General features: G+C 59.6%; 1 protein-coding gene across 1 annotated transcript in view; it reads right to left on the bottom strand.

Annotated features, from left to right (window-relative positions):
• Nucleotides 1-4,747, bottom strand: part of SRCIN1 (SRC kinase signaling inhibitor 1) — a 63,042-nt gene extending 58,295 nt beyond the window's left edge. Inside the window, exon 1 of the mRNA XM_042965454.1 lies at nt 4,624-4,747. Within this exon, the coding sequence (XP_042821388.1) occupies nt 4,624-4,747 (124 nt within the window). The remainder of the gene's footprint in view (nt 1-4,623) is intronic.
• Between the last annotated feature and the right edge of the window lie 7,365 nt (nt 4,748-12,112).

The raw sequence follows: 12,112 nt of genomic DNA on the forward strand, positions 1-12,112 counted from the left end.
TTGGTGGAAAAGGAGCCCGAGTGTGGGAGAAACAGCTCTTCTGGGAACGGTCCCTCCAACTCCTCATCCCCTACAAAAGCCTGAGTCTCAAGGTTAGGGGAGGGTCTTTGCCGGTTTCAGAAACATCTGTTCTCTCCCCCCACGCCATTTACTGAGTGTTTAATATGTATCGGGCTATGTGTTGGACATTTTCATCTACGATTTCACTTAATCTTCCCAGCAATCCCATGGTCAGAAACTAATCTGCCCCCTGGGACGGCCTCTCGCTAAGACTAAATCTAACCTTGATCCCTCTTGCTCCATTTCCTCTGGCTCAGTCCTCCTTGGCGGTGGGGCGCATCTTTGCTCTGTCTTCAGATGTCCTCACCCTTACTCGGTCACCCTTACTCGGTCACCTGGCACTTCTCCAGGCTGCCAATTTTTACCCCAGTCTTGCCCCAGGTGATGGGCATTTTAGGGGGCAGAGCAACAGAAGCAGGACTGGAGGCTGGGACCCATGACACTGGCCCACACCAGACACAGGGCACAGGCCAAGTGGCAGGGGAGACGGCCCTGGGGGCAGTCCTCAAGAGAGCTGCTGGGCTGATGGAGGTGGGGACAGAACCCGGGGCAGCAGATTCTCTCTCCCTGATGACATCTGTGACCCTTATAGGGAGCAAGGGGCTTCACCTTTGGTGTGGTAACTAGGCAGGGCCCAGATATGCAATGAACTAGTGCTCCCTCAGTGACCAGCTCTCAGGTCCAGGTTCCAACCCACACATACCCAGAGCCCAGGGGCCTGAGCAGAAGTGGGCAGGAGTACAAGACGGAATGACCAGCCCTGGGCTGTGGATGGTAGCTGAAGCGAGAGGAGGAATTCGTACACCTAGCTAAGCGCCTTAGCATCTAGCGGGTGCTCAGGCCCTGAGAATGGAGAAGGGAGGCCCCCAAGCCAGCTTCAGTGGGGTTTCACACACCCCACGGTAGCCACAGGCAACTGTGATAAAGTCACACAGCCCTTGGCTTCCCTGTTTGGGCCTTTGGTAGCAGGAGTGATGAGGGTAGGGATCCCCTCCATTAGGGCTACCGCCCATCCTACCTTGGGCATGTCTGGAGCTGAGGGCCCAGACCCACCTCCCCGGGGAATGCTCAGGCCTCAGCTTCCATCCCCTGGGAGATTCTAGCAGTAAAAGCATGGACCAATGGGCAAGGGAAGTGGGAATGGTGGGTGGGACTCTGGTCCTTGTGGGTGGCACCTTCCCCCTTCAAGCAGGCACCATTAATATATGCAAAGCATATGCAAATCACCCAGAAGAGAGACACAACATCCACGGAATGTCAGAAGAGACCTTGGAGATGATCCAGCCCACGCCCCCTCATTTCACAGGTGAGGAAAGCGGCCGGCACCAGGCAGGGACTTGCTCAAGGTCACTGGGACATTTGGGTGCCGAGGAAGAATGGGAACGAGGTGTCTTTACTCAGAGTCTAGTGCTCTTTCCGGAGGGTCTTGTCCTTCATATGGGAGGTGGACAAGATGACAAAGAGGGCACAGGGCCTAAATGGGGCTCCAGGAAGGCCTACCAGAGACTGGGGGTGAGGGGCGGGGATAGGGCGAAGGGCTTCTCAGAACCTTCCCTTCCCACCTCTGAGCCTGGAAACGGTGGTGGCAGTGAAGGGAAGAGTGGACAAGGGCGGCAGCGATGCCTGGGGCCGCGTGTGGCTCGAGGGGCAGAGGGGCCTGAAGCCAGAGGCGCTGGTTTCCGGCAGCCAAGCAGCAGAAGGCGGCAGGAGAACTGGAGTGTCTGAAGCCCAGTGTCAGGGCAAGGTGCCCGCTGTGGTGCGGGGAGGGGGACAGCGCCCTTCACTACACACACATCTCTAAGTGCTCAGCAGCCCCTTCCGCTCGGACTCTGATAACTATGGCACCTGACAGACCATAATAGTCAACCCAGGCCTGTCCCTCCAATGGCTGCGGCTGCCCTCCACCCCACCCCACCCCCAACTTGGCTTCTCAACCTTCCAGACAGTCCTAGAAAGCAGGACCAATGCTGGGGGGAGGAAGGCAAACAGATGGGAGGGGGCAGACAGAGTGAGGAAAGAGAAGACAAGGTGGGGAGAGAGAGTGAAGTGCAGAGCAGGAGAAACTGAGGGGTAGAGAGAGGGGAGGCAGGGGAGGAAGGGGGGCAGACTGAAGGGCAGAGCGGAGAGGGGAGGGTGGGGATGGTGGGAGCGGCGGAGCAGAGAGGGAGGGCTCCCGGCCTCTGGGACTGAAGGACAAAGCTGAGGCCTGGGTATCAGGCATAGGAGCCCCATCGAGGCCTGGAGGCTGTCTGGCAGGAGTTGGGGACCAGGCCCCTGCCCCTCTGCCCACCTCCCCAGCGATTCCAGGGGCTGCCAGGAAATCAGTCCCTCCTCCTCTGCCTCCCTCCCTCCCTCCCTCCCTCCCTCCCTCTCTCCCTCGGGGCAGCAGCCAAATCCAAAGCCTTCATCTCTGCTTTTCAGAGCTGGGAATGAAAGAAGGGGAAGCGAGTGCAGCCCTCAAACCCGCTGACGGCCAGATTTTTATTATCTTTGCTCGAATGGGCCCTAGGAAGCCAACAAGGGATTCTTCAAAGAGCATCTGAGTGGCTCATTGAAGCCTGCACCTGCACCAGCCCACCCACGGCAGGCCGCCGGGGGCTTGGGGGGCACAAGCTGTCCCCCACCTCCCACCAAGTCCAGAGACCAGACTCGAGGCTGCCAGAAGCCTCACCCTCAGCTCTCTGTGCCTAGGCAGGGGCCACTCGGTCAGGAAGCCAGGCTCAAAGGCCACACCCAGGCCTGCTGGGCCTCTGAGGCAGTCCCTGTCCCTCTCTGTGCCTTGAGGACACAAGTAAAAGAAGAAATTGGATCTCCTTGCCAGGGCTGAAGGAGATAAGTGCTTGGGATTCCTCGAAAGAGAAGCTTTCATGGCAAGCCCTAGGTCTTTCCCCTGAACTCTCTGCCTGCCCAGTGCCCACAGGCCCCCTGTCATCTCCTGACTCCCCTTCACAGGATCCCACCCACCCACAGCTGCCCATCCATTCCAGAGCCCCAGGCCCACCACTCAGGATGATCCTGAGCCCCAGACACCCCTCCCTCTGTTCAAATCCTCAACCCCAGCACCCTTCTTCCCCCAAAGACCTGACCTGGGGTGGGGGTGGGGCTCAAATAGACCCGCTACTTTAAAGGGCCCAGCCCCCTCCCTCCTAAGCTTAGGTTTTGTCAGAGAGAGCCCAGTTGGCACCGGGCAGACAGCAGCCATGCCACCCCCCACCCCCAGCTCTGACCACACCATTGAGATCAATGCCCGCAGCCAAAGAAGGAATCAATGGTTCTAATTAAACCCTTTTTCCAGGGTGGGTCCTTGGCCAAAGAGTGAAAGAGAGAGCATCTAAGGCTCTGCATCCCAGCACCCAATGCTGCACCTTGTACATCTCTGAGAAACCTGGAGCCCGGCAGGAATCAGACCATGAAGACCCCAGAGTCCTTCCCCCCTCCACCCGACCCTCCCCCCATTAAGCAAGGAGGCAAGCAGAAGGCCTGAGGTGGAGGCAGGGCTCCCGATGGCTCATTCCCAGGGATCCTTCCCCTAGGAGAGTTCCCCCTTCTCCACTCGGCACTGCCCAAGGACCACAGTTGCTTCTTCCAGATCCCCAGAGCACATGGGGGACCCTCGTCTCCATCTGAGCCCTGAGGGTCATCACAGAGAATCAGCCATCATGGTAAGGGCGGAAGGAACGGGGTGGGGGTTGGGGGGGGGCACTGGACAAAGACCCTCTTGTCCCCAAGGCATGGTGGCAAGAAGCCAGGGCAAAGACTTTGCACTCGCTGTCAATGGTGTCTGGGTGCCAGGCAATCTGGGTGGAGGGGGGGGTCTTATTCTCGCGACCCCCTCCCCTTACGCCCAGAGCCCTCACCCCCAAGCCTTACTTCTACACCAGGCCACCAGCCAAGTCTCTAGCCCAACAACTCTTAGCTCCCCTGGAGTCCTCCTTCCTGTGTGAATGCCAGGCCTTGACACTTGCTCACAGTGGCCCCAACACCAACCAGAACCAGCAACCCCCCCACGCATAAACCCAAACTGCCCCCCACATACATACACACGCCTAACCACGCCAGAAAAACCACCCCACCATGACAGCTGCCACCAATAATGACAGAGCCTCACATTTTCATAGTGACAGTCTCCACCAAATGCATCATCCATTCTTTAAAACCAGCAAGAAGGATAGGGACGGGAATGAGAGAAACTGAGGCACGAAGTTAGACAGCAAAGCAATAGGCTCAAGGTCACCCAGACTAAGATAGCCAGAGTCCGGAATAAGGTATCCTACCCCGCAAAGTGCTCAAACCCCCCACCAAGCAACATTCAGACCCACAAGCCTGAAGTCTGGTCAGCTATCCCCCACCGCCAATCCTCATCTGTTTCCCCTTCCCCCCAAACAACCGTAGCTCCAACATCTCCTGAAACGCCTCAGTCAGGTGCCCCCCCCCTCCCCGCCACTGGGGAAAAACACTTCCCTTAAAGTTGGGGGCTGCAGGACCTCCTGCTTCCATAGTATTTGGAGAGAGGGGAAAAACAGTCAGGGATCTCCTCCTTGCACAATCCCTGTTCCTGCTCACCTGGCTCCCCTCGGCCCCCAGGGTCCCTCGGTCCGGCCTCCTCCCTGGGAGATCGCGCGCTGCCCTCGGCTGTCCTCTCCCACCAGGCCAGGGCAAAGCGCCGGAGGCACTGCCAGGGCTGCATGGGGAGGGGTGGGGCGGGGGGGCTAGCACTAGCAGCCGCACACGCCCCGCCGGGCCCTGCCAGCCGAGCTGCGGAGGCACCCGGCCGGCCCCCTCTGCTTCCACCAGCATCCTGCTGCCCCCACCAACAGGACTCGGAGCTGGCCCGGGAGCTTCTGACGTAGCAGGGGGGTGCGTGGGAGGGGAGGGGGGGCTATGGCGCGTCCCTCCCCAGCCCCGCCCTCTGCCCCTCAGCCCCCAGCGGTCCCTACCTCCTCACTCACCCCGGATGCTCCCCCCAGCTGGGGGCGCCCTCCCCTGCCCTCTGGCCTCCGCAGGGGGAGGGCTTAAGATCAAATAGCCCCTCCCCCCAGCCACTCCCTCTTATGGCCCCTCCCTACCCGCCAGCTGAGCGGGGAGCTGGTCCCCAGTTTCAGCAACTGCTGCCTAGGCTCTAAGGTCTCCAGGGCTAGGGCCTCGAGGTGAGGGGGGCGGGGGGAATACAGGCTTGTATCCTGGCAACACAGCCAACCCCAGAATGCACTCATCCCCTTCCTTCCCTGGGGGGCTGGCGCAAAGCGCCTACCACCACCGTCCAAGTGTGTTCACCCCATTCTGGGACCTGGGGGAAAGAGAGGCCTTTGAGGCTCCCCCCACTTCTCCGTCCCCTTCACGTCCCCTGCATTCTCCTCTTCCTCCACCACGGATGGACCACTCCCCTCCCCCACTCCCTTCACCGTCCATCCCCCTTCCTTCTCTCCACCCCTCCTCCCTCCACACGTACCCCTTTAAATTTTCACCCCTCGGGCCCCCTCCCCCGGGCATCACGAGGCCCTCCCCGCTCGGTCTCCAGCCTCGCCAATCCCTGACCCCCTCTGGTCCCAGGACTCCTGTCGCCCGGGTCCGTCTCCCAAGCCCGCACGCCGCGGTCCCCTGCCCCCCCAACACCTGCGCCCCGAGCATCCCTCGCCCCACCGGCTGCCGCCTCCCCGGCCCGGCCGCCGCCCCCGCCCCCGGCCGAAGGGAAAACACACAAAGAAAACAGAAATACCTTCCACTTAAGCATGGAGGCACATTAGGGAGGAGAGAGACAGGGACATGCCTTGGGACGGAGCGTTCCCCATCGGGCGGGGGCGCGGGGGGCGGGGGCCCCGGGCCGGCCTGCCTGGCGCTCGCCCTCTCGCCGCCTCGCGGGCTCCTCGCTCGGCCCCAGCCCCGGGGCGCGGTGCCAGGCGGGCGGGCCGGGGGCGCGGGCCCCGCCGGGGTGGACCAGCTGGGAGGGCGCCGGCGGCCGGGCGTGTGGGTGCGCGCGCGCGCGCGGGCGTGTCACCGAGTGTGCGAGAGCGAGTGTGTGTGTATGTGTGTGTGTATGTGTGGGGGGGCGCGCGCGCGGGCCGGCGCGGGTGTGTCACTGCGGGCGGGAGCGCGCGCGGCGCGGGCACCCGCGTGTGGCCGGAACGTACAAAGGGCCGCCCCGGGTGGCGGGGAGCGGAGGAGGGGAGGGGGCGCTGCGCCTCGCGCCCTCCAGCTGCGCGGCCCGCGGCGCGCGGCCGGGCCGGGGGTGCGGGGCGCGCTCACGCTCCCCTCCCCGCTCCACCTGCTTCTCCCACCCCATGCAATCCTCTCGCCACGATAGAGATGAATCCCTGAGGCCCGGGACCGGCCTCGGAGGAGAGGGGTGCACCTCGAGCGGGGGGGGGGGGGGGGACTTCTCGGTCTCCAAGTCCTGGCACGCCTTGGGTTGGAAAAGCATCTGGGGAGGGACCGGGCAGGGAGGCAAAGGCGGAGCGCGGGGACTCGGGGGCCACTTTTCAGCCAAGGTGACCTCCGGAAGCCACAGCTGCCCGATGCGGGAAGAGTCTGGACCCTCCTCTGCCTCGACCGGGACACCCCCCTCCCCCGCGCCTTAGACACCTCTCTGCCGCAGGCACCCAGTCCCCCGGCGCCCCCTGCTGGGCTGTCTCCTTGCCCCCAGCTCCGGTTGCGGCCTCTCCTGCAGGCATCTGCTGGAACTGCAGAGGCCCGTGCCGGGAGGGAGGGGAGTCTGCTCATCTGTCAAGTAGGACCCCCAAGCCGGGCGCTCCAGCCCCTTCTCACACCTCTCTTGGAGATGCCACTGCCACTTCGAAGGCAGCCTGAAGAGCACCAGCTCTGCCCCGCCCCCGCTCGACTCCCACCCCCTCCCTGTCCCACCCTGGCCTACCTGTTGGCTCCACAGACTTCTCCAGCTCTGACCGGCACAGACCCTGACCCTGACCCTGACCCTGACCCCTCCTCCTGTTCTGGTTACTTGCTTCCTCTCTCCCTCTTGTTCTCTGTCCTGTCCCTCCTCTCCCAAGCTTCTCTTGGGGAGGGGAAGGTGGACTGAGTCCCCTGCCCCTTTTGTTTACTCCTGGCATTCCCAAAGCCAGTTTAGATGGAGCAGAAAAGGGACACAGTACACCTCTTCACTGTAGGACGCCAGGCAGAGTGGCAGGCAGGCAGAGAGGCAGGAGAGAAGACCCCACCCCAAGTGGCCCAAATGGCAAACCGGTTTCCCCACTTCCTGGTCTACCCGGTTGCAACCTTAATCTAGGCTCTCCCATTTTCCTGCCCGCCCGCAGGCCTGCCCCTGAGCCAGCCACATGCCTGGCTAGGGGCTAGTCTCCAATGCCCCTTACAGATTAATCTCCAGTTGCAGTAACTTAGGTGGTAGGGCCAGGGCAGGAGGTGGGGGGTGAGGGGAGGGCCTTCCCAGCTCCAGCAGGATAGCTCAGGAGAGCAGCCAAGAGCGGTGTCTCAGACACACAGTCTGGGCACACGACCCCAGTCGGCACCCTGACTTCTCCCATCCTGGGCCAGCTGCCTCTCCCTCTGCCAACTGGACGGTGCCCATCTTTTGGCCGCTGAGCACACCGTGGGCACTCAGCCAGCTCCCTGCCTGGCTGTCTGCCCAGGATGGGCATGGGAGGCAGCAGGCCCTGTGTAGGGGAGGGGGCAGTGCGAGGAGGGGTGGCTTCCCCCCAGCTGCTTGGACACGGCCTCCCGAGCCTCTCAGAGCCTGCAGCCCGGGGCCTCTAGCTTCTGTTCCTCCATTCAGGACTCTGACTCAACTATACAGACTCTGCCCTTCCTCTCCCTGTGGGGTTCCCCCTGAGGCAGGGTCTCTTCCCTGCCCCACTTTGTGCCCACCTAAGGAGAAGGGAATCAGCAAGTGCTTTACTCACAGTCTCTAATTTGACCTTCTCAACCCTGCGGAAGTGGGCATTCTCGGCCCCATTTCAGAGATAAAGAGTTAAGGCTCAGAGAGCAACAGCCATAGCCCGATCTAAGAGCAGCAACGCTGAAATTCAAACCCGGATCTGCCTGACTCCAAAGCTCCCAGCCTCGTTTCTATCACCACCACCACCACCTCCTAACCCTATGGACTGCCAGAAGCAGGGGCAGCCTCAGTGGATGGAAGAGATCTGGGCTCAGGAATGTATCTGAGGTTAAGACATACAGGTATGTCCAGGTTAAGGAACTGGGCATTAGCCCTGGATGATGACTGGAAAAATGCTTGCCCCACCACATGGAGACTGGGGGGAGATGTTCTGTGAACCAGCCCCCCAGAGACTGGGAACAGTTCCAAAGGCATCAGCAGGACAATGCTTTCCCCACCCTAAGGTGACCTCCTGCGTCATAAGGAGCTCTTCCATAGAGAGGAGCTTAAATCAGATCCAGATCTTATTTTTTTATTTGTGTAGTTCACTTTTTGTTTTTCTTTTTTTTCTTGGAGAGAGAGAAAGACAGCATGAGTGGGGGGGAGGGGCAGCGAAGGGGGACAGAGGATCCGAAGCGGGTTCTGTGCTGACAGCAGTGAGCCCGATGTGGGGCTCAAAGCCTCGAAATCATGAACCGAGAGGCCATGACCTGAGCCGACTTCCAAGTCGGACGTTCAACCAACCGAGCCACCCAGGCGCCCCTGTGTAGTTCACTTTCTAAATTTTTTTTAATGTTTATTTATTTTTGAGAGAGAGAGACACAGAGCGTGAGCAGGGGAGGGGCAGAGAGAGGAGGAGACACCGAATCCGAAGCAGGCTCCAGGCTTTGAGCTGTCAGCACACAGCCCGATGCGAGGCTCGAACCCATGAACCCACAAACCATGAGATCATGACCTGAGCTGAAGTCGGACACTTAACCAACTGAGCCACCCAGATGCCCCTGTAGTTTACTTTTTATTTTTTATTTTATTAAAAAAAATTTTTTTTTACGTTTATTTATTTTTGAGAAACAGAGTGAGACAGAGCGTGAGCGGGGGAGGGGCAACGAGAGAAGGAGACACAGAATCCGAAGCAGGCTCCAGGCTCTGAGCAAGAAAGCGGGCTCGAACCCACAAACTGTGAGATCATGACCTAGCTGAAGTCGGACGCTCAACCGACTGAGCCACCTGGGGGCCCCTGTAGTTTGCTTTTTAAAGACAAATCCTTAACATTCCTGATCATCTGCAGAGCTGCGAGTCCATTTGACCCCCTATTCCCCCAACTGCTTCATCCACACCCACCCAACGCAGGGCAGCTGGGTCGCAAGGAGGGATAAGAAAAGATACAGCTTCTGAACAGAAACAAAGACCCTGAGGCCCCCCAGTGAGCCAGAGGGCAGATGGCATTGACCCCATGAGATCCTCTGCCCCATCTGCAGGGAAGAGAGGTGCCCCCCCCCCCCAATCATCTCTAAGGCAGAGTCTCCCGGGGTAAGGAAAAGGCTGGAGAAGCCATCACCTGTGATCAGGGGCAGAGCAACACAGGCATTATTTCTCTAGCCGAGAGACGAGAGCTGCTCCTGTAAGTTGGCACGGTGCCTGGGCACAACCAATATGCCAGCTGCCTCCACCTGAGATGCCTCAGGTGCTACCCCACCCCCACTCTCATTCTTCAACAGGTAACTTCCCTCTGGCCCTCCTCCCCTGCATCTCTGGCACTGCTCTTGGTGGGGAAGGGACCGCTGGCGTGTTTGAGGGCGCAAAGGGCAGTTTAACCGCCCACCTTGCCCTTCTCACACACTGCACGCAGCCCCCTTGCCTGTTTCCGGGAAGCTGCAGGAGGGAGGTTATGGGGGAGCATGCTAGAGGTGAGGATTCTTGGCCTCTCCTTCCCCAAGGCACAATCAGAACGGGGAGTACACCTGCACAAACATCTGGGCGGAAAGAGGGAGATGGGACCAGGGGTGGGCAGAGAGGGGCACGTGGGCCTCTAGGGAAAGGCACAGGGAAAAGGATGATGTGGAAATCATGGCTGCAATATGCTGGACTGCTCGCTCGGCCACCGTGGGACCCCCCCATCCCTGATCCTAGAGAAAGCCCCCTGCCAGTGGGGCTATTGTCCAACCAGGGCATGTCAGGGCCCCCCCCCCGCCCCGTTTGGAACATCCACACTCCATCAACGGTGGCCTGCAGGCAGTGAGGGAACTGTGATATGACCCTGTTCTGGAGAAGGAGTGACCAGGGGCAGTGACCTGGCGGCCGGTGCAGAAGCTGGCATGGGAAGGGGACAGGAGGAGGAGGAGGGCCTTCCCTCTGCCCTAGGCATGCGCCCTTCGGACCACAGCCTAGCGCCTGAGAGCCCCTAAATGTCACCTCTCGCATTCCTGGCCCTCCCATTCCCCCTCCCACCCTATAGGAGAGGAGTGAATAACAGGTTTCAAAAGACTGTCCTTCAGTCCCTGTGGTCCCCCTCTCCAGCTTCTTATTGTAATGAATGCTAATGACGCTCCATAATTGATGCCCTCATTAGCACATCAAACCCACTTTCGGAAGAATGGAGAGAGAATGTGGGAGGGGGGTCCTCTGGGGTCCTGACTGCAGCCACCTCAAGCCAAAGAAGAGAAGCCTACATGTCCCTCTGATTGGCAGTTTTCTGAGCACAAGTCGTTGTCTTCCCTGTCAGAGGGCCGACAGGGGCCCTATCTCTGCCATCAGACTGGAGCACGGAGTCCCCCTCATTAACTAGGGCTCCCCCTCAGGGTCGGGCAGTGGTTCTTACACTGAAGTGAGGATCGGAATCCCTGGAGGGCTGCTAGGGCCCATTCCTGAAGTTTCTGATTCAGTAACTTTGAAGAAGGGCCTGGGAATTCGCATTTCTAACAAGTTTCCAAGAGCTGCTTTGAGAACCAATGGGGCGGGCTCGGGGAGGGGCGGTCGGGTGGAGGGAACTATCCTCTGGTTTTCCCAGCTTACGGCTTTGCCTGCTAATGCAGCTTCACTGGTAAGTCACCAGTGGACCCAGGTGGACCACAAGCCCCACTCCTGCAGGACCACACCCAGCGTGGCTTTGAGGCTTTAGGTTTCACCATCTGACCTACATGCCTTGGTCGAAACGGAAGGACACCCTCCCACGCCCCCACTCCAGCCAGCAGCCTCCCAGACCTGCCGACTAGCCTTATAAGCCTAGGGTGGGCAGTGGGGGAAGGACGCAGGTATCATCCTGACCTATTTTACCCATGCTAGCACCCCGGAAGCCAGCTCCCTGCCTTCCAAGGTTAGAGCAACCACCTGTTTAATCGTGAAAGTAGGCGGAACCCTCTCACACGTTGCTGGTGGGAAGGAAAAATCGTTCAGCCACTATGGAAAACAGTTGGGCAATTCCTCAGAAAGTTAAACACAGAACTACCACACCGTCCAACAGCCTAATGGTCCTTCAATGGATGAACGGCTACACAATGTGTGATCTATTCATGCAACGGAATACTATCCATCCCTAGAAGGGAGTGAGGTGCTAAGACCGGCTTCAAGGTGGACGGCCCCTGAACCTGGGCTAAGGGAAAGAAGCCAGACACACATGGTCACATATCGCATGATTCTGTCTGTGTGAAATATTCAGAGTAGGTACGTCCATAGAGATCTGGTTGGAGGAGGAGGAAGGTGCGGAGAGCAATGGCTTAATGAGTATGTGGTTTCATTTGGGGGTGAGGAAATGTTTCAGAACTCAGTGGAGGTGACGGTTGCACAACAGGCCGAATGCGCTAAATGCTACCGAATTCCACCTCAAAAAAAAAAAATAAATAAAAGGTAATAATGGAAGTAGGGATCTTCCAGGGAGCTCGTTCCATCCACCCACCTGCAGCGTCTACCTTTGCTGGAAACAGGAGCTGGTGCCCCCATGAGTCCTGGCCTTTCCTGACGCCCCGGGCCCCTGACACCTCAGAAGATGTTTGCAGGACCCCAGGATGCTGTTTTCTGGACCCACACTGCATCCCCGAAGCCTCCTCCTCTGCCCGGCTCCCACCCCAAGAGAGGCTCCCTTTCAGGATCTTGCTTGCCCGACGGGCAGGATGATCTCACGGCTGGGTCCTGAGGAGCTAGCTTCCCATATTAACGTGCCAGTGCCTTCCGCCCCGAAGCCGTAGACCCACCCCTCCCTGACCTTCTTGC

Source organism: Panthera tigris, chromosome E1 (assembly GCF_018350195.1).
Source record: "Panthera tigris isolate Pti1 chromosome E1, P.tigris_Pti1_mat1.1, whole genome shotgun sequence".
In the NCBI taxonomy this organism is placed as follows: Eukaryota; Metazoa; Chordata; class Mammalia; order Carnivora; family Felidae; genus Panthera; species Panthera tigris.